The sequence below is a fragment of the Sus scrofa genome, chromosome 13, assembly GCF_000003025.6.
Source record: "Sus scrofa isolate TJ Tabasco breed Duroc chromosome 13, Sscrofa11.1, whole genome shotgun sequence".
NCBI lineage: Eukaryota > Metazoa > Chordata > Mammalia > Artiodactyla > Suidae > Sus > Sus scrofa.
This window is the reverse complement of record NC_010455.5, coordinates 150,962,064-150,989,064: the sequence shown is the minus strand read 5'-3', so window position 1 is coordinate 150,989,064 and position 27,001 is coordinate 150,962,064. Positions and strand designations below refer to the sequence as shown.

Below are 27,001 nucleotides of genomic sequence, written 5' to 3'. Positions count from 1 at the left end.
TCTGTAACTAATTCATCTGGAAGAGCTCTCAACTATATTCTTGACTTAGTACTTTTATTTCTAATTGGGGAGTTCAAAAAGTAGCCTGCTAGAAGTGGCATTTAAAATTTAGTGTCTATCAAAGTGATCTAGAGGGTTTGTTAGAACCCCAATTGCAGCATGCCACCCCCGGAATTTCTCATTTATTAGGTCTGAGATGGAGCCTGAGAGTCTGCATTCCTAACATGCTTCCAGTTGATACTGATGTGCTGGTCTGGGGTCTTCACTCTGGGAACTGCTGTGCTAGACTAAAGGAATTTCCTACTAGAGTAACCAAGTGGGGGAGATTTTGCTAAGCCTCTAGGGCCTACTGCATCCTTCTGGGACCTACCCACCCAACCAGCCCTAAAGACCAGGCTCCAGTAACCTTCCTCTGGTGACCTAGACACTGGCACACACTAGTACTCCTCCATAATCCAGGAGAGGAAAGGCTTCCTCCCCAGGGTGCCCTGCCCAGCACAGATCTACCTAGAAACATCCTTCACTACCTCTCATTGCAAAGGCCTCTCAGGGGTAGGGTCTATGTTTTATGAGAAAATTTATGTTATTCTAGATTTTTTTTTTCTAATCATCATCCATCCTGCCCCCAAGTAATGTCTAGAATGCATTTCCATGATTCCTATTTTGTGTTGACCATTTCTCAGGACTTCTCAATATCTACAGTAGTCAGGTCAGTTTGGGTTTTCACACACATCACCATAAACAAAGTCTTATCTCAGTTAATCAGTAGAGCCTAGAGGTTAAGTGGTAGGCTCTGAAGTCAGGCTCAGAATGTGAATTCTGAGTCTGCTCTTATCTAAGCAGGTGACTCAAGATCTTTATTCTCCCTGTGCCTTAGTTTTCTCATCCATATTATGCCTATATCATAAGGTTTTTATTGTATTGTATTTTTTGCTTTTTAGGGCTGCACCCATGGCATATGGAAGTTTCTAGACTAAGGGTCAAATTAGAACTATAGCTGCTGGGCTACGACACAGCCACGGCAACACAGAATCTGAGCCATGTCTGTGACTTACACCATAGTTCGCGGCAATGCCAGATCCTTAACTCACTGAACTAGGCCAGGAATCGAACCTGCATCCTCATGGATATTAGTTGGATTTATTTCCACTGTGCCACAACGGGAACTCCATAAGGTTTTTATTTAAAATAAAATTATATCTATAAAGCCCTCAGAATAGTATATAGCAAAGAGAAGGTATTCAATAAGTGGCAATAATAATTATTATTATAAAAGAACTGTAACTACGTTGGGGCATATGAGTAGAGTTTATTCAGTTTTTCACTAATTAAAAATGGCCATATATGCGAGACTATAGACAGGTATATAATGAATTTCTCTGGTTCTTCAACTTCTTGCAGTAGTCTTCATGGTGAAACAGGATGAGCTCACAGATATACTAAAATCAGGAATAATGACTATGCCTTTCTGCATTCAGTCACTGCCATGGGTCTCCAGCAACATGGTAAGGGATTTTGTCCTTAGAGAGCAATGACCCAGCTTAGGAGGCTGAGCATATGCCTCCCTTCATTTCAAAAACACTAAACTCTCACTGAGTGTGATGGGAAGATCTAAATTCCTATGAGACTCTGTGTGCTAGTGCTGTTACCATCTCCTGCTTACAGGGGAGAAATGGAGCCTTAGGGAGGAAGATGACCACATAGGGTCACGATGCTAATATCCAGCAGCACCAGTGCTCAAACTCAGGCAGGCTGACACCAGAAGCCACACTCTTAACCCATCTGGCTCCTTGTCTCTGAGTTGGTCCCAGAGACAATTACTTTTAGTAAGTCAGATTCATGCAGCTTTGGTGTCAGTAAAAATGGAAAAGGTGACATTACATATCTGTCCTACCAGGTACAGAGGACAGACCAGGGCTAGTGGAAATTTTCAGCATCATGACCCTTGATGTCTGAGAAAAGGGAAGTGAGAAATTGTGTGTTGTTGGACTGGACACAGAACACACAGAATAAAATCACATGGAATGTTTTACCATCTGTCTGGATTTTTTAAAAAGTAAGCTGACTACACTGATAATGTCATATCATGATTACTCAGAAATTACATCAGAGACTATTTTTATTCTGTCATATAGTAATTTGTGCGCTGCAAATTAAGACTAGCAAGAATAAAACTCCAGTCTCCTACTGCCAAGCTATTCAGCACTCTGTTAGACAAATTACGAACGTATGTTGAATGTCCACTCACTGCCCAGTCTTGGTGCCAAGCTTTTGGGAAAAACATAAAAATATCAGACACAGTTCCCATCCTAAAAGAGCATATGATCTTTTTGGCCAGATGAGGTAAATGCAACTAAAATTATTAGACCAAAATAGAGGATCAGATAAGAGGAAGGTAGCCAAGAAGACAAAGTTATGTTGACAGCATGGGAAACCTGTGGGTAAAGAGGTGGAAACATGCAAGCTGTATTTAGTCATTCTGGCTGCAACAGGACAATACATTTGAAATTCACACTGAGGGTAGATTGTGGAAGGCTTTGGCTGTCTGGCTAAGGAGTTTGGATTTTAAGCTAGATTTTTTAAAAAATATTCTTGTAAGGGCCAAATACACTTTTCAAACAAACTACAATAAGAGCCTCTTGACTGAAACTTCTGCCTTCAGTAAGATGGAGAAACGGGAGTAGATTTACCCTCTCACCTAAACCAACTAAAAAAATTCACAGAAGATGTGATACAATGGTTTTCTAGTCATCAGTCAATAAGCCATGAAAGGTAATAATTCTTTAGAGACAAAACAAACAAGCTGAGCCTCATAACAGCCCCAGGTGACTGCTTGGAGAGCTGCCAGGCCAGGGCATAGAGAGTTTTCAGACCAAACCTAGCAACTTCCCTGAGTTAAGGCAATGGAGCTAGGAGTTTAGGCGGCCAAACTGGTTCAAGTTAATAAAGTAGAATGCTGGAAAGAATGCTTGGAGAGAGAGCTTTGGGGACCTACAGAGGATCTCCACAAATCCTCAGCTGAGTAACGATCAGTACATGCCCGTGAAGAAAGAACTACCTACAAAGATTAGAGGAAAATACTTAGAGCCCCCAGAAGTAGTTCCTGTTTCTCCAAGTCAGTGTGGAAAATCTCATACATCTTGGGAAATCAGGGAGAGTCCTCAAAAAATTTTTGCCTTAATAATGAGGCAAATTAGCCCTAGACTAAGCACTGTGCTAGTTTTTCCTACAAAGCTTCAAAATTTGAATGTAAAGAATATGTTTCCAAGTAACTGAATTGCATATCAGAACAAAGCCCAAAAATATTTATAGGAATACAAATATGCCCAGTGCCCAACAAGCTAAAATTCTGATCCAGTTAAAAATTACCAGGCATTCAAAGTAGGAAAGATACAGATTAAAATGAGAAGAAAAATCAATCAAAGCTGACCAAGAAATGACATGGCTAATAGAATTAGCAGATAAGAACATTACAACAATTATTCTTTATTTTTTCCAAGGGCTGCATGTGCAGCATATGGAAGTTCCCAGGCTTGGGGTTGAACTGAAGCTGCAGCTGCCTGCCTACACCACAGCCACAGTAATACAGTATCCAAGCCACGTCTGTGACCTACACCACAGCTCGTGGCAATGCCTCCTTAACCCACTGAGCAAGGCCAGGGATCAAAGCTGCATCCTCATGGTTACTAGTGAGGTTCGTTATCGATAAGCCACAATGGGAACTCCTACAACAGTTCTTATAACTGTATTCCATATGTTCAAGACACCAGCAGAAAGATTGAATGTGGTACATAGAGCAAGACATAGCTGCTATCATTCAAAAAATGTTGATGTTAATGAGCTAAACCATGTGGTTCAGTGAAGCACAGTTTGAGAATTATCGCTCTGGGATATCGAAGCCATTGAAGAAAATTTGACATGAAAATAGTGGTATTTTAGGAAGATTGAATTGATAGTGGCATATAGGATGGAACTGACAGGAAGACAAGGAGCAAAGAAGCAGAGATTTCAGACAGGAAGTAATTGTAATAATATAACAGGGAAATGAGATTTTGGCCTAAAGAATAGCAATGAAAATAGACATAAGGAATTTTCTTTTTAATTTACATTTTGTTACTAAGGGCACCTAGTGTGTCTGGCAGTTTGTCCATTTGGAGGGAAGGACTAATAGGTCTGTTTCTTAGGCTGATGACTTCATAAATCTGCAGGATAGCATTTAAGGCCATTTCAATGAACTCTTAGAGCTATGCTAGGTATCCTAGAACAATATTTAAAAAAAAAAAAAGCATTATCTTTGAAATTTCATGAAGACTGGGTTTTTTTAGAGATAAGAAACAATAATTCATATGGTGTGCGAAGGTTAGTATTGTAATGGTGCTTGGTTTTAAGGATATGCTGATTAATTGATGGGGGTCAAACTTTATGAAAAACCAAGTTATGAAGCAACAGTCATGGATTTAAGTAGACGAAATTTTATGCACAGAGACATGGAGAAGGAAATAAGCAACTTTAGAAATGGAATTAATGGTGAATTAATGTCTAAGAGCAGTGCTGTCTAATAGCAATAGGAGGCAAGCCACGTAGGTAATTTAAAATTTTCTAGCAGCCACAGTGAAATGGTAAACAGGTGGAATTAATATCATTATGTAGGTAATATATTTTATTTAAACACATATATCCAAAATATGTGGACAATCTAAAAATGATGAATGAGAAATTGTATATTGCTTTAGTCCAGAGGTATACACATATTAATCTGATGTGTATTTTATCCTCATGGCACATCTCAATTTGGACTAGTCATTTTCAAGCGCTCAGTAGCCACATGTGCCTTGTATTCAGCAGTGAAGCCAATAAGCAGCAGGCAGCAAGTCTTTCTTTCTCTTCCAATTCTTTTTTTTTTTTTCGCCCTCTAATTCTTTTGAACATCTATGAAGTCCAAGAACTTCCCCTACCCAGGTAAATTTCAGTATCTCAAAGCACCTTGCACAGTCAGACACATTGCATAGGAGAATAGAGACCCATGACAAATATTTTCCTGGAAGTATTCTCTAGCCATGGCTTGTAGAAATAAAGGAGGGGATGAGGGGAGTAAGGCTCCAAGGACTGTAATCCAGGACCAAGGTAATAATAAACATGTGTGTGGAGGAACATGCAGATAAGAATATAGGCAATTTGGTTTCACTTTCTACTCTTATTTTGCACCCCTGAAATAATTAGTTAACTTCTCTAAGCATCAAGTTTGCAAGTGAAGAGGAACATGCAAAAACACGGGGATAATATAAAATGAGGTAAAAACAAAAGTAGTGATATTAATTTTCTCAATTATAAGGAATTTTATTTACAAAAATAGTTAAGTCTCAGTTGGAAGGAATGTAAGGAAAGCAACTATTATCTCCATCTTATTGAAAAGAAGGTATGATGGGACCCTCCATGGGACCTGAGCTGCCCCATGGTGATAGCTAGTCTGCTTTCCAGGTGCTGGTGTCCTTGGCCATTCCTGCCCTGCCCAGACAAGTTTTGAAATATATCTAAATTAACAGGCTGATGCCAGGATTTGTATTTAGACATTCTGCTTCCCAGTCCTCACCCCTGTTTCCCCCACTATTCTACACTCCTTCCCCGAAGATTTGAGATGCCACGGAAGAAACAAAAAAGGCTGTATCACAGAGAAGGAATTCCAGATGCCATAGAGGCGGAGAAATCAAAAAATAAATAACTCAGCTTTGATTGGGGAGTACCTTCTTCACCTTAGAATAGCAATTTCAGGGGAGCAGGCAGAGATGAATTTTTATTTGGGGTGATTTATTCTTCCTAGTCTCAAATTACATCTCTTTCATGACTGTACTTTAATTCAACTCAGATATAGCAAAACATTAAAACATTGTTTTAAAGAGCTTTTTTGTCTGCCTTCTCATGAGTTTTGAGGCAAAGAGGCAAAATAAGAAAGACTAAGTTTGATCTGGAGAGCAGAATGTCCTAGAGAAGGTCCCAACAGAGAGCAGCAGAAAGAAGTTCAGGTGGAAGTAAGCGCCAGAATTTCAGGGAAGTCTGGTACATAGGGAGGGTTAAAAAAACAGTTCTGATTTAAATTTAGTCACTGAACAACAAAGATTTTCTTTCTTTTCTTTCTTTCTTTTCTTTTTTTTTTTTTTTTTTGTCTTTTTAAAGCCGTACCTGTGGCATCTGGATGTTCTCAGGCTAGGGGTCTAATGGGAGCTACAGCTGCCGGCCTACGCCACAGCAACACCAGATCTGAGCTGCATCTGCAACCTACGCCATAGCTCACGGCATCTCTGGATCCTTAACCCACTGAGTGAGGCCAGGGATTGAACCCGCAACCTTATAGTTCCTAGACAGATTCATTTCTGCTGCGCCACAACAGGAACTCCAAGATTTTCATTATTATTATTATTTTGTCTTTTCTAGGGCCACACCCACAGCATATGGAGGTTCCCAGGCTAAGGGTGTAATCGGAGTTGTAGCCACCTGCCTACCCCACAGCCACAGCAACGCAGGATCAGAGCCACATCTGCGACCAACACCACAGCTCACGGCAACGCCAGATCCTTAACCCACTGAGGGAGGTCAGGGATCGAACCTGCAACCTCATGGTTTCTAGTCGGATTCATTAACCACTGAGCCACGGACGGGAACTCCGAGATTTTCTTTATTATTATTATTTTTATACATTTTACTGGAGGATAGTTAAAAGTTCTCATCACAAAAAAATCTAACAGTATGAAGTGGTAGATGTTACCTAAACTTACTGTGATAATCCTTTCACATTTGATATGTACATATACATATCAAGTCATTATGTTGTAAACCTTAAACCATTGTAATCTTATATGTTAATTTTATCTCAATAAAACTGAAAAAAAAAACGAATGAAAAAAAAAGAGAAAAGAAAGGCAGTACTGGGTTTCTGTGCAGAGAACCTGGTCACATATCATTGTTGATTATTTACCAGCTTGGGGACTCTGGGCAACTTATTTGATCCTTCTGAACCTTAGACTTTGTAGTTACCTTAAATTGAAGTACAATCACCATGCTCACCTGGACATTTTTGATGATCAAAGAAGAGAATGTATAAAAAGATAATAGTTTGTCAAAAGTCATGTCCTATACAGGTATTGTTATGATGATGTCTCAGGTAGCAGACACACTTGAATCCTCACAACATAGAGCAGGGAGTCAGATTACTGGAGAGAGTCAGGTTGTATTTCTTGGAAGACCTGGGGAGTAGACAAGGGTTCAGTCATGGAGGAATTAGGGAAATTCAGGAAACCAGAATACAAGTGGCATGTCAGGAATCCGTTTATTAGAATTTGGTTTTAAGGTTGGGTGTAATTAAAAAACCAAAGTCTAAGTAGCAGAATCTGGACATAATGATTAGAGCTAGATCATCAGCAAGTTCCACCACCCTGCCCATCCTGCAGGGTCTTTAAAATGGCTCTTGATTAAAGCCAGGAATGACCTCAAATTGTTGGGTGGGTCTGAAACTATGCAAGGAGAGAGAACGTGCTTTCCTAGGTCTGGTGATAGAGATATTAGGTAGAGAGCCAGGTAGAACTTGAATCATTAAAAAACAAAAACAGGGAGTTCCTGTTGGGCTCAGCAGTAATGTAACCGACTAGTATCCATAAGGACTTGGGTTTGATCCCTGGCCTCGCTCAGTGGGTCAGGGAACTGGCATTGCTGTGAGCTGTGGTATAGACTGCAGATGCAGCTCTGTTTCGACCCCTAGCCTGGGAACTTCCATGTGCCATGGATGTGGCCCTGGAAAGACCAAAAAAACAAAACAAAACAAAACAAAACACCCACAACATTTACTCTGAAAAAGAAAAGCTTGTAAATTTGAAGAGCCTTTTGAAAGATTCCTGCTTTTTATTCATGGGTCACCACCAGAGCATTTCTTGTCATTAATCCAAGGAGTCCAGTGAAATGTATGATCCTTCTCCAGCTGCTGCACAAATAAATGATCACACTGCTCAGTAACAGAATACTAATGAGGAGCCCAGGTTCTTTAAGAAAGCTGAAACATAGTAATCATCAAAGCACACATCAGAAAACTCCAGTTACATATGATGATAAAATAGTGTCAGGTGTATTAATTCATTTAACTTGCAAATAGAAAATTAGACCAGTCTATTTGATAATACCTTATCTTCCAATAGGTTTAAACTTAGAAGGATGCCTGATAAAAATGCTATTAAACCAATGACATCCAAAACTAAATTAAAATCATTTGGTCTTCCATTAGTTCAAAAAAAAGTATTCAATTATTATTAAACTAGGAACTGGTTTAATTTTCTCTCTTAATTTTTATCAAAAAGTCATGTGGTAAGAAATAGTGATTAATTATTCTCTTTACAAATTGTTCCTAAAATTTAAAGTGATTTGTACAAGAAATCATTAAACAGAGGTGAGACGAAAATTCCACTATTTTCTTCTCGAGATGGCAATTTTTGATAATGTGCTTCAGGCATTTGAGTTTCTTCAGCATTTATGCTTTATCAGAATTTAACATAATGTAGCTTCTCACAGCAAATGACATCAGCTGGGGTCTATTATCTCAAAGTAAGTATGGAAGAAGTCAACAAAGCATTGATATGGTGGAACAGCAAATTTCAAAGTGTGGGCCCCAGGTCAGTACAATTAGCATCACCTAGGAACATGTTAGAACTGGAGATCCTCTTTTTTTTTTTTTTTTTTTTCAGGGCTGCACCCATGGCATATGGAAGTTCCCAGGATAGGGGTTGAATTGAAGCTGCAACCTCCCCCACAGCCAAGCAGTGTAGGATCTGAGCCACGTCTGTGACCTATACCACAGCTCACAGTAACGCTGGATCCTTAATCCACTGAGTGAGACTAGGGATCAAACCCACGTCCTCATGGATAGTTGGGTTTGTTACTACTGAGCCGCAACAGGAACTCCCTAGAAATGGAAATTCTTAGACCTATCCCAGATCTTTTGAGTCAGTATATGGGGATGGGCCTCATGGGTCCCAGCAATCTGTAATTCATCAAGCCCTCCAGATGATTTTTATGCACATTCACATTTGAGAACCACTGCTGACTAAGGTACTAACAATGTGAGAGCCCAGTTAAAAAGGTAATGGTTTTTGTAACTAAGGTAAGGAAGTTAACAAAAAAATATTGATGAGTAGACATTAGATAGCCTTACAATGAATCGGACAGGCAGGAAGCATCAACATCTGACATAAGTATCTTCTCCTCCCAATTCAGGATAGTTGGTAAGGGTTATTTATACACAAATGAAATTCCCCTTGTTGATTTTGTTGTCTCAACAAATAGCAATAGAAGACCCTTGCATGGGCAAGACAGGATAGAATTGTCTGCCCCTTTTATTAGAAAGACAAGCTTTTCAACAGCAACACTCCACTTAGCAGATTTCTATGGCTTACCGGACAGAACAATGGCTCAAAACAACCCCCAGCATCATGGGATGATGGGAAGGCACGTATGGAATTTTGTTTTTCTCTCTGATAGCGTTTATAGTTCTTTAGGAAAGAACTCATACAGGCAAGGAGGGATTGACATGAATAATAGGTCAGTTAGTCTCTAGAATTATAAATAGATGTCAGTCCAGGTAACCATAAGTTACTAAAGTAACTATTTATAACAAGGATCTGTGACACAGGGCAAGTGAGATGTGTCAAAGTGGAACCCCAAATCTCAGGTCCCCAAGTTTCCAGTGGGGTGCCTTTCCTGATGCCTAAAGACAGGACCATATTAGAATGTACACTTGTAGTGTCTCAGAGGTCATCACTTGCCCTTCCTGGGAGGAGTGACTTATCTGCCTAGTGAAACTTGGGAGAGCCTGCCATTCCATGACTCTATCTGCCTGGAGGCAGGGTACTACGTAGAAACATAGATAATGCTGGTCAATCTCTCTTTCTCTTGAACCTCTCTGTCCATGAGTTACTTCTCCTTTGTGGTGCACACACTGGACAGACCTCAGAGTGGGGAAAGGTTTCCTGCTTTCTCCCTGATGACTGAATGGGAAAATTAAAATTGGAATAAGAGGGAGGCTGGCTTGTCCATTTCTGAAATTCAGCTTTTCCATCATGAAGCTAGATGTGTATTTTGACTCCTGCTTGTTGCTTTTATTTGCTATTAACTGAATATAACCCAGAGAGAAGGGAGGGTGTGTGACAACTCCTCCAAACCTCTAACAAAGACAATAAAATTATGGGAGACTTGTCTCTGCAATCTACAACCTATGAGGAATACATATTTATTTCTAATACAACAAAATGAAAATGTTGGAAGGGTCATATAACAATTTTCAAAAGTGGGAAATGGATATGAGTGTAATAGGGTTCCATCAGGAAAGCAGAACTTCTATGAGTATCATGGAATAAGGGATTATTGTAGGAATAAGAGGAACAGTTGTGGAAGAAGATGGCCCTCCTCAGAGGGGAAGCTGGTGGACCAGAGACCTTCTTGCTCCTAGCCAAACTCCTATAGCACTGAGACAAGTTGGGAGCTTGAGAGAGAATCTAGGCAGCTGCCAGAGAGAGATTGTGAAGGAAAGCTAGCAATGTTTACAGAAGACTGCTGCCTCCATGCCTGGTGGTGAGCCTAGGCTGCTGTGGCTCAGTAGGACTGGCAGGTGAGAGGAAGAGCTGCACCCAGAGCAGAGAGTAAAGATAACCTGAATCCCCCGGTTTCTCTGAATCTTTCTCTCACCAAACCTAACTATGGAAACCTTCAGAAGGTAATGACAGCTGCTTTGTCTCTGCCCTCCAAATATTATGCAGTTTCTCTATTGACTCACTCTAATCCTAAACTTTAAAAAGGGTTTCTGGGAAATATACATCCAGCCATACTTCCCTTACAAATAAAGACAGCAGAAAATTATGCTTCCACTTAAAATGATTCATTGATGTCTGTAAAAATCAAAACTCACCCTCTCCTGAAAGGATAAAGAATTCCATGTCACCCATCACATGTGCTGTCCATTCCTCTTTGGGTTGAATCATAGTACTGCTTTGATATCCTATAATCTAAATGCCAGGCTATAAGGTTAGCCACTATTAATACATCTTGGTTAGATAACAGGGGAATAGAAGGTTGGAGGAGAGCAAAGAAAAATAACTGAAATCAAGAAAAGAATATACACATTTATTTCAAAGCTGGGATGAAATACTCGTAACTGCTACAGTCCCTGTTTGCAACTGAACATACAGTCATTGCTGGTAATTCTATCTTCCTTCTGGCACTATCCATTCCATACCTCTTTATTCTTAGTAAGCACTTTAGCTGGTCTTAGATTGTTCCCTACTGAGGTGATGGAAACTGTCATTCCTAAAAGTCTGGACTCATTAGCAGTTGATGCAGTTTTCCATTCATTTTATCACAGACACACGAGTTCCAAAAGGCGCTTCAGAGACTTTCCTGTGTTGCAGTCATTGTCCTCCCTGCCTCCGTTGTGATCATTCCTCTGAGCCAGTATAGCAACCCCTTCATTTCCTGGTGGTTCACTGGCAGTAGAAGCTCAAAGGGCCAGGTGCCAAGCTCAACCTCCAGTTTATCAGACCATTTGTTGTAGCTCTTGATGAAAGAATTTTACTCTGAAATCAGAAACAAATCCAGCAGAGACGAAGATTGTGGGAACAGGAAGCTCAAATTCTGCTGCATCAGAGGGAATGGAGGAGTGCAAAATACTAATTTCCCTTGCAGAGAAAACATTTGATAAAAATTTTAAATTCTTTTAAACTTAAAAATAAAACCTTTTAAAGTCTCATAAAGGATTTCTTAAAAAAACATATATCAACCACACTTAACAGTGAAATGTTCACAACATACTGTGGGTGGTTCTCTTGGATTCTTTCAGGTAAATTTAGTAATAAATTGGGTACAAAGTATGAAACTGCTTATAGAAATTGATATTCTTTCACACATTAACACACACACATATATATAAATTAGAAAATAGAGATAAAAAGATGACAAAAAATTAAAATTTAACAATACTTATATATAATAACTACAAAAATAAAATATCAAAGGTCATAAAAGACTTGAATTTATGGAAAGTTTTTATATTTTAGAAAAGTTGATTTAACATTATAGAGATGTCAATTTCCTCTAAGATTTTCTATAAATTTTCTATAAATCTAACATTCAAATGTCAATCTTTTTTTAACTAGACAAGATGTTTCTAAAATAATATGGAAAAAATAAATGAACAAGTTTATACAGGAAAATTCTTAAATAAAAATGAGAAGCTCTATTAAATATCATCAAGCTGCAATAGCAAAAATTAGAAAAGATAAAAATGTAAAAATCATCACAGAAAAATTATACTATAAACATAAAAAATATCATACCCCAGCTAGGCATTCAACTAACTGGGGAAAATATTTGTAACTTTTATCACTGGTACTTGGAAAATTTACTTATAAATTGTACACAATTCAATAAGAAAATTATGGATAACCCAAGAGAAAAATTAGAAATGGATTCAGTTCTCAGAGGAAACAGAAGAAAGTAGTTTTTACAGGTATGACAGCCATGAAAAGTTTAACACTGTAATAAATGATACTGTTTGATAACAATAAAATGAGGATGTGGGAAAAAAGACATTGCTGCTGGCATATTTTTAAATGCACATACATTTGGACCAAGTAATTCCACTTCAAATGACATATATATATATAATAATTGTAGAGTGTTCATTATAGCAAAAGATGAAAAATAATTTGTTTGTTAAATGAGTTGAATGATGGCATATCCATTAGTGGAATACTAAGAAATTGTCAAAAATGATCAAGAAGCTCTAAGTATGCTGATATCCTGCAACATTTTCCTAGACACTATATGGTGAGAAAGGGAAGGTATGGAAAAATATGTATAGAATGTTTTTATTTCTGTAACCCACCAAAAACATGTATATGCATATACATGTTTTTATGTATTGTACCTTTAAGACTGCATAAAAAACCTGGTAACAAGTGAATAATTCTGTGAAGAGGAACCAGATGGCTAAGATAGAGGAGTAAAAGGGAATAATTATCACCATGTATCTTCTTTTTTTACATTAGAAAATAATATATCTTCAGTATGGTTTTAGATTTACACTTCCTCACCTCTTGGGACCCCTATTATTTACATCTTGCATTAGTGTCATATATTTACTACAATTAATGCACCACTACTGATATATTAACCATAGTTTACAGTGTAAGCTTCACTCTTTGTGTTGCAGACTTCCATGGGTTTTGACGAATGTCACGTGCCCATGATTACAGCATCATACAAAATAGTTTCACTACACTGAAAAACCCTATGTTCCACCTATATCCATCCTTCCTGCTATTCCTACCCCAACCTCAGGCAACCACTGTTTCTACTGTTACTATAGTCTTTACTTTCGATAAAGTTTTTGCTTTTCTAGAATGTCATGTGGTTGGAATTGTTCACCTAAAACAAACTGCTAGTTATTTCTCTGGCAAAAATTGGTTAGGTAACAACAAAGAATTGTAATTTAGGTTTTGCAACCTTAGGAACTCATGGAAGTCCTCACACAGCAAGGGAATGAAAACTTTTATAGAAGGGAAGAGACTTGGGAGGGCTATAGTAAACAGAGTCCCTGGCTTTTCATTGGTTGAATTGTTGCCAAGTGGATTTTTTTTTCCCCCTGCTGAGCTCTGCTAGTGTAGCAGGGTGTGGGAGCTCCCCCTTCTGGCCTCTTCGCTCTATTTTAACTGAGATCTTGTTTCCTTTTACAGAATGATACACTATGTAGGGTCTTTTGTTGAGGATTTTTGTACAGGCATACCTCACATCAAGCTTCCAAGAAGTTGCATTTTTTTACAGATCAAAGGTTTGGGGTAAACCTGTGTTGAGCAAGTCTATCAGCACTATTTTTCCAACAGCGTTTGCTCACTTCATGTCCCTGTCACATTTTGATAATTTTCACAATATTTCAAATTTTCCATTATTATATTTGCTTTGGTGATGTTTGATATTACTATTGTAATTTTTTTGTATTTTTTAATGATACACATTTTTTCAGATATAATGATATGCATGCAAAATAGACTACAGTATAAACATCTTTTATATGCATTTAAAAGTAAAAAAAGTAGTATAACTCACTTTATTGAGATATCTATTTTATCATCACTGGTCTGTAAGATTACTTGCAGTATCTCCAAGGTATGCCTGTATCTTTGATTTTGAGCTATTGTAGCTTTCCTTTCTTGTAATATTAGTCTGGTTGTGGTATTAGGGTAATGATGGCCTCAGAGAATGATGTACTTCTATTTTCTGGAAGAGACTAGAGAATTTGTATCATTTCTCCTAAGTTTGGTAGAATTCACCAGTGAAACCATCTTAGCCTGATATTTTCTGTTTCGGAAGGTTAGTAATTATTAACTTATTTAATAGATACAGTCCTATTCAGAGTATCCATTTCTCCTTGTGTGAATTTTGGTAACTTTTGTCTTTCATGAAATTGGTCCATCTAAGTCATTACATTTGTGGGCATAGAGATGCTCATAATATTCCTTTTCTACCCTTTTCATATTCATGGGCTCAGTAGTGATGACCACTATTTAGTGGGCCTGTACTCCTGGGCTGCAACTGTTACAAGAGCTTCCTGGAGTTTTCTTCCTTAGGTGAGACTTGAAGGCTAAAAGGAAATTAGGTAACTATGCTTGCCCCAAGCTTGATAGTCTTCCATTTTTTTCCCTGTTGGATAGGGCTTTGTTAGAAAAAGTTCTGGGCTTATCTCGAGAGTTACTTTCCCTCTTCCCCTAGCCAGACATGGAGGGAGTTTCCTCTGATCTTCACCATGATAACCTACGAGGTTTCCAAGATTTTATATCTCAGGAAAGAGTACAAGTATGGGGGTTCCCAGGAGTTTGTAACTCTCAAGCTAGTTCACACAGCTTCTAGCAATTATTCAAGTTATTACGTGTTCTCACCATGCTTTTGCTAAAAGTAGGTTGATTCGTTCTTCTGTCTCTCCTGTTTTTGAGGTGGTGGTTAGTCCTGTAACCCAAATTCTCTGATGGATCTAAGAAAATTCATCGATTTTTCAGTTGGCCATCTTTTTTCTTGTTTTGATGGTGGGAGAGACAACTTTCAAGCTATTTACATGTTGAAATGGAAACTGAAAGTCCATGCAGCTTTTCTTAAATTTTGAATTTTGTACCATGTGCTTATATAATCTATTTTTCTTCTACCCTAAATGGAGAATCTCAGTTATAATAAGGTGATACTATTGTCCATAGAATGGGACAGATCCAAAAGGAGCATAAATACATTTGATTAGTATGTAATTATCATTGAACTAACACAGCTCTTGGAAATATTAGCAGAATGATCAGAAGTTAAATACTCACCCAGGTATCATAGCAAATGAGACATTTTACTACTTGAATCAATTCACAACCTCAATATTTCAAGTCTCTCATTCAGATTAGTAGCTCAAAGATAGCAGCAATTCAAGTCATGACTTCAATAAGTCTAACCTCAAGGGTATTTGCATGAAATGCCACTCAGACTAAATGGTTCAAGGTGACCTTGCTTATTCTCTTACTATTTTTACACAGCCAGTTTCAAACATCTGTTACCATGTTATCGCTCCTCTTGATGCTATCCAAATTTCCGGTATTCTTATAACCCTTCTTTGGTATTACAACAAAAGATTTATAATTTCATTATCTCTGTAAACACAAATGTATAAATCTTTACTTTGGAATACATAGCCCTAAACATTTTTGGACTTTTAAAAAGAAGTTAAGGAGTTCCCATTGTGGCGCAGCAGAAATGAACCCAACTAGTATCCATGAGGATGAGGGTTCGATCCCTGGCTTTGTTCAGTAGGTCAAGAATCTGGTGTTGCTGTGAGCTGTGGTGTAGGTTGCAGTCACTGCTCAGATCCTGCATTGCTGTGGCTGTGGCATAGGCTGGCAGCTATAGTGCCGATTCAACCCTTAGCTTGGGAACTTCCATATGCCACACATGCATCCATAAAAAGTAAAAAGAAAAAAAAAAAAAGACATTTCTAACCAGAAATATTAACATGGAATAAGCAAACTCTATATTAAGTGGAAAATTAATGAGGTTTTTACAAATATGTGGCTTAAGTGGCCAAGTATATTTTTAAAGTTTGTTTGCTATTAGTTCCCATAAATCTGTCAAGAGAACTAGGAATATAACAGAATTCAAATCCTAGACATACTATTTTGTTACTGAAATTTGGCAAACTTTTCTCAACTACTTCTTTCCCTCTTACTCTTTTCCAGGAAATTAAAGAAAGGACAATATACAACTTCACAATGAATTTTTAAAATACGTTCATCAGTTGGAAAAGGCTATGATGTCCAAGAGAAGACTGCTTTAAAGTATGAAAGATGCTTCTTTCAAAAAGAAAAATGCTTATGTAACACTGCTTAGAACAGCTACATAATAGAAATAAATAGGACAGCAACCTAGACTAGCTTCAGTCAATAAAATTGTTACCTTAGGTATAGACAAGTATAGTTTGAATTTGATTTAACTCCTAGTATAACCTCATCACCCTGCACTACTTTTGAAAATGCAGAGTTTTTATCATTAATTTACTTTCTACAATGGCTACAGGTTTGAGAAATAAGAAACCATGTGGCCAAAGGAAATAAATGTTTCTATTCCATTCTCCCTAAAGGGTTTAGATAAATACCTACTGAGAAACTAACAAAAGCTATGATCTTTATTTATATATACATATTTTTAAAAAATACTATGATGTATGTATTAGCTTCATTTTACAGATGAAACTTTCCTTAGGTAGAATCAAAAGTTAAATGTAGATGTGGTCACAAAACTTTATGTTTTGAAACATGGTTTTAAAAAGTTAAAGTAATGTTAAGAAATTTTAGAATATAAACAACAAAGTATAATTTCATTACTCAGAAGCAACCACTGTTCACCATTTAGAATATATATATATGCATACATACATATTTATACACATCTGTATATATTAAAAGATATGCAGATAAACAAAGTTTGGTTTCCTACTTTTTTCCACTTAAATCTCTTTCCATGTATTTATACTTTTCAATACCTTTTTAAAAAGGTTATACATTGATAACTGAATGACTGTACTTTACTTCTCTACCTGTATACAGGGATTGTTTCCAATTTTGTGCCACAATAAACAGTGCTGTGATGAATATTACTGTATCTAAATCTTGATGCACATCCTTAAGAGAAATCCCCAGAAATGAAACTGTCCATAATATATGTTTTAAAATCACATACCAGTTTGCATTTGAATTGTGGGGCCCCTTTTATAAAGAAAATGCAATATAAAATTTAAATATCTTTGTGAAACACATGGGGCCTGGGCCTGGGCCTGTTAAGAATCCAGAGTTCTAACATGCTGATTAACTGTGAACTTTATACAAATTACTTTTTGGTAATTAATACAAGTCTTTATTTGTGGGTAAGGAAAAACCCTGCCTAATTAGACATCAACAGTGTTGTCTTTTCCAAGAGCTAATCATAAGCCTTTTTATTTGAAGTTTGAGAAAAGCGTAAGGCTCCTCTAATACATTGTTATCTTTTGGCTCTTTGAGCTAAGTGAGATGAAATATAACTCTTGGAAAAAGAGTGTGGATAATGTAACAGAGAGGCAGAATCACATTCACTACTAAATCACTGCCAAATACTCAGCTACTTAGTGAAAAATTAGTTTTTAATAACATAATGAAACTGTAACTCAACCTACTCTATTGACTTTGAAAATGTCATTCTCTTATGCAGCACTGGATGGACCTTACATAAAAAGCCCTTTGCGGTATCCATATTGGAAGGGAAGAGGTAAAATTGTCATTGTTTGCAGATGACATGATACTATATATAGAAAACCCTTTTAAAGAGTCCATACAAAAACTATCAGAACTGATAAATGAATTCAGCAAGGTAGCAGGATAGAAGATTATGAAATATCAGAAAAGGAAAAAAAAAAGCCTTTTAAAATTGAATAAAAAAATAAAATACTCATGAACAAATCTGACCAAGGAGGTGAAAGTCCTATATGCTGAAAACTATAAAACATTGATAAAGGAAACTGAAGATGATTTAAAAGAAATGAAAAGATATTCCATGCTTTTGGATTGGAAGAATACTGTTAAAATAGCCATCCTACCCAAAGCATTCTACAGATTTAATGTGATCCTTTTCAAAATACCCATGATGGAGTTCCCATCGTAGCACAGTAGAAATGAATCCGATTAGGAACCACCAGGTTGTGAGTTTGATCCCTGGCTTCACTCAGTGGGTTAAGGATCCGGCGTTGCCATGAGCTGTGGTGTAGGTCACAGATGTGGCTTGGATCTGATGTTGCTGTGGCTGTGGTGTAAGCTAGCAACTGTAGCTCGGATTGGACCCCCTAGTCTGGGAACCTCCATATGCTGTAGCTGCAGCCTAAAAAGCAAAATAAATAAATAAATAAAAAATACCCATGACAATTTTCAAAGAATTAGAACAAATAATCCTAAAATTTATATGTTACCATGAAAGACTCAGAACTGCCAAAACAATCCAAAGGAAAAAGAACAAAGCTGGAGGCATAACTCTCCTAGACTTCAGATAGTACTACAAAACTACATTTATCAAAATGGCATGGTATTAGTACAAAAACAGACACACAGATCAATGGAACAGACTAGAGAGCCCAGAAATAAACCCACATACCTATGGCTGATTAATCTTCTACCAAGGAGGCAAGAATATACAATGAGAAAAGACAAGTTTCAGAGTTCCCATTGTGGTGCAGCAGAGATGAATCCAACCAGGAACAATGAGGTTGTGGGTTCGATCCCTGGCCTTGCTCAGTGGGTTAAGGATCCAGTGTTGCCGTTAGCTGTGCTATATAGGTTGCAGACGTGGCCCAGATCTGGTGTTGCTAGGCTGTGGCTATAGTATAGGCCTGCAGCAACAGCTCGGATTAGACCCCTAGCCTGGGAACCTCCATATGCTGTGGTGTGGCCCTCAAAATTCAAAAGACAAAAATAAAAAAGAAAAGACCGTTTCTTTGGCACGTGGTGTTGGGAAAGCTGGACAACCACATGCAAATCAGTGAAGTTAGAGTAAATCCTCATACTGAACACAAAAATAAGCTCAAAATGGCTTAAAGACAGGAAACTGTGAAAGACAGAAAACCATAAAACTCCTAAAAGAGAACACAGGCAAAATATTCTCTGACATACATCACAGTAACATTTTCTTACATCAGTCTCCCAAGGCAAGAGATATAAAGGCAAAAATATACAAATGAGACTTAATCAAACTTACAAGCTGTTGCATAGCAAGGGAAACCATAAACAAAATGAAAAGACAGTCTTCAAAATGGGAGAAAATATTTGCGAATGACGCTAGTGACAAGGGATTAATCTCCAAAATATACAAAGAGCTGAAACAACTCAAAACACACACACACACACACACACACACACACACACACGCACAGAACTCAACTGAAAAATAGGCAGAAGGCGTAAATAGACATGTCTCCAAAGACATAGAGATGGACAACATGCACATGAAAAGATGCTCAACACTGCTAATTAGCAGAGAAATGCAAATCAAAACTACAATATCAACTCACACAGTCAGAATGGCCATCATTAAAAAGCCCACAAACGATAAATGATGAAGAGGGAATAGAGAAAATGGAACCCTCCCACACTGTTGGTGGGAATGTACACTGGTGCAGCTACTATGTAAAACAGTATGGAGGATCCTTAAAAAAAAAAAGAAATAAATTTACCATATGATCCATTAATCCTATTCCTGGGTATGTACAGAGAAACTCTAATTTGAAAAGATACATGCACCCAAATGTTCACAGCAGCACTATTTACAATAGCCAAGATACAGAAGCAACCTAAATGTCCATTGGCAGATGAATGGATAAAGATATGGTGCATAAATATATAGAGGAATACTACTCACCCATTAAAAATGAAATGCCATCTGAAGCAACATGAATGAACCTAGAGATTATCATACTGAGATAAGTCAAAGACAGATCTATGAATTTCCCTTACATGTGGAATCTAAAATATGATACATATGAATTTACAGAACAGAAACATAGAAAACAATCTTAACAGTTAAGAAAGGGGAAAGGAGGAGGAGATAATTTAGGAGTCTAGAATTAGTAGATATGATCTACTACATGTAAAATAGATAAAGAACAAGGTCCTATTGTATAGCACTTGCATATATAACTGATTACTTTGTTGTACACTAGAAACTAACACAAGATTGTAAATCAATTATATTTTAATAACAATAGTAATAATAAAGTCCCCTGCTACATATCCCAGGATTATCCATCTTTTTTGGAGGTACCAAGAGCACACAGATGTTGGGTCCTTAAGGGATTTGATAACAAAAAAAGTGCATTTAGTTCACAGGAAAGATTTTCATTCCCCCCCCTTTAAAGTTAATATTTCACATTTTATAGCTTATCTATTTATAAATGAACATTGGTTCCACAATGTTATTATTATTTTTTGGCTGCATCTGCAGTATGTGGAAATTCCTGGGCCAGAGGTCCAACATGAACCACAGCAATGACCCAAGCCTCTACAGTGACAATGCCAAGTCCTTAACCTGCTGAGACAAAAGAGAACTCTGAGATATTCATTTCTTCTCCTCATGTTTAATATCTTTATGAAGGGCTACTTGCACAAAAAAGCTGGGTTCTGTAAATTATGGTACCTCTTCAGTCATGACGATAAGTTTACTTTAGGGTATTTTTGAAATGCTTCAATAAATACAAACATAAACAAAATAGGCCTCTTCATATGTCAGGAAGAAAGTCAATTAGCTATAAAATGCTAAGTAGAGGGAGTTCCCATCGTGGCGCAGTGGTTAATGAATCTGACTGGGAACCGTGAGTTGCGGGTTCGATCCCTGGCCTTGCTCAGTGGGTTAAGGGTCCGGAGTTGCCATGAGCTGTGGTGTTGCCATGAGCTGTGGTGTAGGTCGCAGACGCAGCTCAGATCCCGTGTTGCTGTGGCTCTGGCGTAGGCCGGAGGCTGCAGCTCCGATTAGACCCCTAGCCTGAGAACTTCCATATGCTACAGGTGTGGCCCTAGAAAAGGCAAAAAGAAAAAAAAAAGCTAAGTAGAGCAAGATTGTATAAGATTTCAATGTAATTTGCTGATTCAAAAGAACCATGATTTTTGGATTTTTATGTTTCCTAATTTATTGACTACAGAAGCATACAATTTCAAGTACTCATCAGGCTCATTATCCATATTATAAAAATTAAACAAATAGCCTAACTTTTAAAGGTATAGATTTTCTCGTTCATGTTATTTTTTAAAAATGTGTTCACTTGAGCGTGTACTCAGTGAATGCTGAAAATACACAGTTTCTTAACCCACAAGGTTTATTTACCATTATGGACATTTGTTTACCATTATGGACATAATGGACATACCATTATTTACCATTATAGGCATTCAATATTTATTGGAGATCACTGAGAGAACCAAGGCAAATCTGACTGAAAAAAATTGGATCCTATGAATTAAAATCGTAATTCATGATTAAAATGAATAATTCTCAAATTAGGGAGTTTGGGAAGGAAAATTTTATCAAAAAGTCTCTGTGGTTTGAAAAAACATTCAATATGATTAACATATATTACTTCTTTTTTTTTTTTATGGCATGCACACAGCACATGTAAATTCCCTGGGCTAGGGATTGAATCTAAGCCACAGCTGCAGCAGTGGAGAATCCTTTAACCCACTCACTGGCTGGGGATTGAACCAACACCTCTGTAGCTACCCAAACTGCTGCAGTCGGATTCTTAACCCACTGAGCCACAGAGGGAACTTCGTATTACTTATTTTCTTAAGTGACAAAAAGCAAATCTCAAATTCTTCCCTTTTCAGAATATACTCACAAAAAAGTAATATTCTATTGTAAAACCATAAGCACTACATATCAATTTTGTCAATTATTAATAAATACTTCAATTTAGATTGTTGGCCCCAGTATCATAGTATTAACAAAATGTTCAGTATTCTCTTATCAAAAAAGTAAAAGGAGTTCCTGTGGCACAGTGTGTTAATAAGGATCTTCTGTTGTCTGTGAGGTGGCACAGGTTTGATCCCTGGCCCAGAGCAGTGGGTTAAGGATCCAGCGTTGCCACAGGTCACAGCTGCAGTTTAGATTTGATCCCTGGCCCAGGAACTTCCACAAAGATGCTATCAGAAAACTATTAGAGCTGAGCAATGAATTTGGGAAAGATGCAGCATATGCTGTGGGTGTGACCCACCAGAATAATAACTGATTCAGCAAGAATTATTAATGAACGCTAAAACTAGTGGACAAAAGTTGGAAGAAACAGTATTTTCACTATCTTCCCACAAATTATTATTTCCAAAGAGAAAAGTAGTAATGTTTCCTTGAAGACATTATTTTGTGTGTATTATCATGTGCAAACAGGTATATATATTATGATGCTAAAAGCCAGAGTGTTTTTATATAATTATTTAAAGCAAAAAGCACATTATTTGGGGGTCAATAACATATATAGATATATGTGTCAACTATAGTATAAAGGATGAGAAGAGGATAAGTTATGAGGTTCCTATATTTTATGTTAAGTAGTATATATTAATTTCAAGAAGAATGAGAGGACATAATTGTTAAAATGGGTAAAAAAGCAAGACCCAACTACATACGGTTCATGATGCATTTTATATATACATAGGTTAAAAGCAAATTTACAAAAAAAAAAAGATAGACTAGCCCAACAGAAAATATAAAAAGGCTTGAGTAGCTATATTAATATAAAACAGATCCAGACAAAATTACTAAAGACAATGACAATTTTTCTTAATGATGAAATTAATTAGAAAGATATAACTACAAACAACAGCAAAGCTTTAACTGTTTTTATAAATAAACTCTTATGGGAACAGACACATGCCTATTTATGTACTGTGGATGGCTGCTTTCAGGCTGCTACAACTGCAGAGTTGAGTCGTTTTAAGACAGACAAGGCCTAAAACATTTACGACGATGACTTGGCCCTTTACAGAAAATGTCTGCAAATATCTGCAAAGGAATTAGGTCACAAACAGGACAAGTGTTTTATCCAACAATAGGTAAGTCAAAGGCAAAGTTGTAAATATCATTCAGAACTAAAGAAAGGACAAAGGCAAAGTAAAATAAGATTATATGTTTTAGGGAATACATCTTGATTAGAAGTACTTGTACATGAATAAGCCTCAAGCAGAAGTTGAAACTCAGTTACATTTTCATTTAACTAGCAGTCCTAACTCAAGACAGAATGCCATTATATCCTTAACAAAAATAGTCTTCACAACATATAAAAATGAAACTAAAAGGTACTAATCTGACAATTTCTCTCCAAAACACAGCATTAAATTTTAATGAGTATTTTTTTTGCCCTGACATTAAACAGACGACAGTTTAGTATAAACTCCAATCAGCCAAATTTTAAGTCTATTTGTTCAAGTAGCAAATGAAAATGGTATAAGGAACTATGTTAATACACACTTAAGCTCCAACTCTTTATAACAAAATTCTTAAAGAATATGAATAATTCTAATATAACAATGCATTTACTTAGTTTCATTTTCTCCATTAGAAAATGGGCATACAAACACAGAAATCATTAGGAAAATTATGACTACTATAGTGGCTCAAGCTTGCTTAGAATAAAATTTTTTAAAAAGAAAAAATACACACATATACACATGCACACTTTTTCTTTTTAATCTGACTTGCAAAGAGTCAAAAAGCATAAAGAAAAAGTGCCCTATATACTAAGGTTAAGGAAAATAATAGGAACAATATAAAAGATGCTACAAGAGACAGAAAGACTGGGCGGGGGGGGAGTGAAGGATAACAATTAGTACTCACCTTTGAAACTGAAAAATGGCTTTTCCTCTTCAGAGAGAAGAGATTAACAGGTTAAAACTGTTGTATTTAAAAAAAAAAAAGCTGAAAAATAGATGGAGTCTCCGCCCGTATAGGTCTCTAAGAATAGGCAAATGGAGTGGTTTAAATAAATGCATACTTTTAAGAATGGACTACATCTGCACTGTTCAGTAGGATGGCAATTAAAGTTAAAATTAATTACCTTTATGTAAAATTAAAAATTCAATTATTTCATTGCACTAGACACACTTTAAGCACTCAACAGCCACATGTAGCTAAAGGCTATGGTACTGGACCATGCAGATACAGAACATTTCCATCACCACAAAAACTTCTATTGGGTAGCACTTTCCCAAAAGTTCTCAAGGCTCAGTTTCTTGAGATGTTTAAATTGTCAAGTTAGTTTGATTTTTCCCTAGAAGTTTCTGGTCCATTTTATGTATTTATTTTACAGACTCTTTTGGGTTTTATCCTATACAGCTTTTTGTTCTTCAGTTATATCTTCCCATTTTGAGTTTTTTTCATATTAAACTGAAAATGCATGCAGTTTCAAAAGAGAAACAGAATGTACCCCTTGTAGGATAAGTAGAAATTTAAAATGTGTTACATGACACAATGCTTTCTTAAAAATTTGCAAAATTGTACAAAATGTATGTGAATATATAAAACTATTAGTTTGATGTTATTTAATGTAATTGGTGAATTGTGAAAATATATTTTCTAAATATAAGTTCATATATGCTATTGTTGAAAAGTAGAAGTAAATCTAAGTTCACCTAAGTTAAACAGAGATACAGCGAAGGAAACAAGTAAAATCAGTGGCTATAATAGCATAGCAATCAAATCAACCAAAACATTAATATAAAAATTCCTCCTAAACACTGCTTAGAACATTCAATTCAAATTGAGTACTACAAAATTTCCTTGTATTAAAGAAATACATGAATAAGGGTATTTTTAAGTCAGGCTTTAAAATTAAATGGCCTAATTATTAAACTATTTTAAATTTCTGAATATGCAGCAAAGGTGGAATCCATGTTACCTGTATGTAAAGCATAAGAAATTCATAACTGAAAATGACATGGGTGGGCCACATGCAACATTTTAAAAAGTGAAACTAAAGCTATCTATAAATAATTCTATAAGTTACTACATTTTATGTGAAAATGAAGTCACCTAATACATCAGCAATTTTCTAATTTTTATACATTATTTCTGTAAATAGTCATTACACTAAAAAAATTAAACTTATACCATGTATATTACTACATTTTAAATGCAGTAATAAAGTTATTTTATTTCACTGAGTGGGGTTAAGGGGAATCAGATGAAGGTGGCCAAAAGGTAACACATTTCCAGTTAGAGATAAACAAGCACTGGAACTGTAATGTACAACATGATAAAAATAATTAACACTGCTTTCTTTACCTTATATATGAAAGTTGTTAAGAGTAAATCCTCAAAGTGCTTATTGCAAGGAAAAAACCTTTTTTTTTCTATTTCTTTAATGTTGTATCTGTGAGATGACGTATGTTCACTAAACTTACTATGGTCTCATTTCAATGCATGTAAGTCAAATCATTATGCTGTATACCTTAAACTTAAACAGTGCTGTATGTCAACTGCATATCAATAAAAGTAGAAGGAAAAACAATTTTTTTTCTTTTTTCTTTTTTTGGCCATTCTTCAGCATATGTAGTTCCCAGGCCAGGGATCAGATCCAAGCCTCAGTTACAACCTATCCTGTATATGCAGCAATGCTGGATCCTTTAATCCACTGTGCCAGGATGGAGGTTGAACCTGCATCCTAGTGCTGCAAAGATCCACTGATCCCATCTCGCTACAGCGGGAACTCCAGAAAAAAAATAAATACGTTTACTGATGTCTGATTTAAAATATCTAATCACAAATGAAAATAAATTAAACAAACAGAAAAGAGTGTGGAAAGCAACTAAGGAAAAGAAAAAAAAAAACTTAGTAAAAACAATAATGGAGGTTAAGAAGAATATTCTAAAGTAGGGACCACAGAAAGCTTTAAGCAATAAAATCCAGAAACAGAAAGTAAAACTTTAAGACCAAGTAAAAACATGTATCAGATCAGGTTCTTTACTAAATAATTAGACAATAATCTCTTCTTATTCTGGAGTCACAAATTACCTTCCCTACCCCACTTTCCCAGTAGATAAATACATAATGTCTATATACTGAGATTCACAGTTTCTGGACTTATTTTTCCACCACTTAAACTGTGGATCATGGCTATCATATGAGAGTGTTTATTCAACTCCTCTTGCTGAAGTTTCACCAGGGACTCCTTCTCTTCCAAACGACCTTCTAATTGGGCCTTTTGAACCTCTAAGGAGGAAGCCTAAGAAAGGAAGTGGGGGAGAAAGATTGAAGAAAACAACTTAGCATGTTTTCTCTTCATAGAAACATGCATTAAGATGTCCTTACTTAAGACAATAATATCAAAAGACATTACATGTATGTATTGTATTTTTGTTAATAATTACATGGTAAATTTAAGATAAGTAATCATTAAATAATATAATACAAATCAGGGAGATACATTCGCTTTGTCTTTAAATCTTGGTCTGTTTTCATCTTCCTGGTAATAGATGGTCCAGCAAGCACTATTCATAGCTACCACACTCAAGCAATCATGATAATGTAGAAAGAGCAATGAACTTAACACTCATAATACATCTACTGCTTCATTTAACTACGTGACTAACATTGATCAAGAACCTTAATTCAAGACTTAGTTTTGGAGCTCCCGTCGTGGCTCAGTGGTTAATGAACCCAACTAGTATCCATGAGGATGTGGGTTCGATCCCTGGCCTTGCTCAGTGGGTTAGGGATCTGGTGTTACGATGAGCTGTGATGTAGGTTGCAGACATGGCTTGGATCTCATGTTGCTGTGGATGTGGTGTAGGCCGGCAGATGTAGCTCTGATTAGACCCCTAGCCTGGGAACCTCCATATGTCACCAGGGCGGCCCTAAAAAGACAAAAGACTCAAAAAAAAAAAAAAAAAAA

At 36.6% G+C, this 27,001-nt stretch overlaps 1 protein-coding gene across 3 annotated transcripts in view; it reads right to left on the bottom strand.

Annotated features, from left to right (window-relative positions):
- The window catches only part of KIAA1524 (KIAA1524 ortholog), a 32,262-nt gene continuing 27,999 nt past the window's right edge, over positions 22,739-27,001 (bottom strand). For 2 of the 3 annotated variants that reach the window (XM_021070433.1, XM_021070434.1), the window contains one exon: positions 26,053-26,332. In XM_021070433.1, coding sequence (XP_020926092.1) covers positions 26,162-26,332 — 171 coding nt within the window. In that variant the 3' untranslated portion in view covers positions 26,053-26,161. Of the gene's footprint in view, positions 26,333-27,001 lie in introns of all 3 variants that reach the window. The other variant, XM_021070432.1, reaches the window with a different exon arrangement.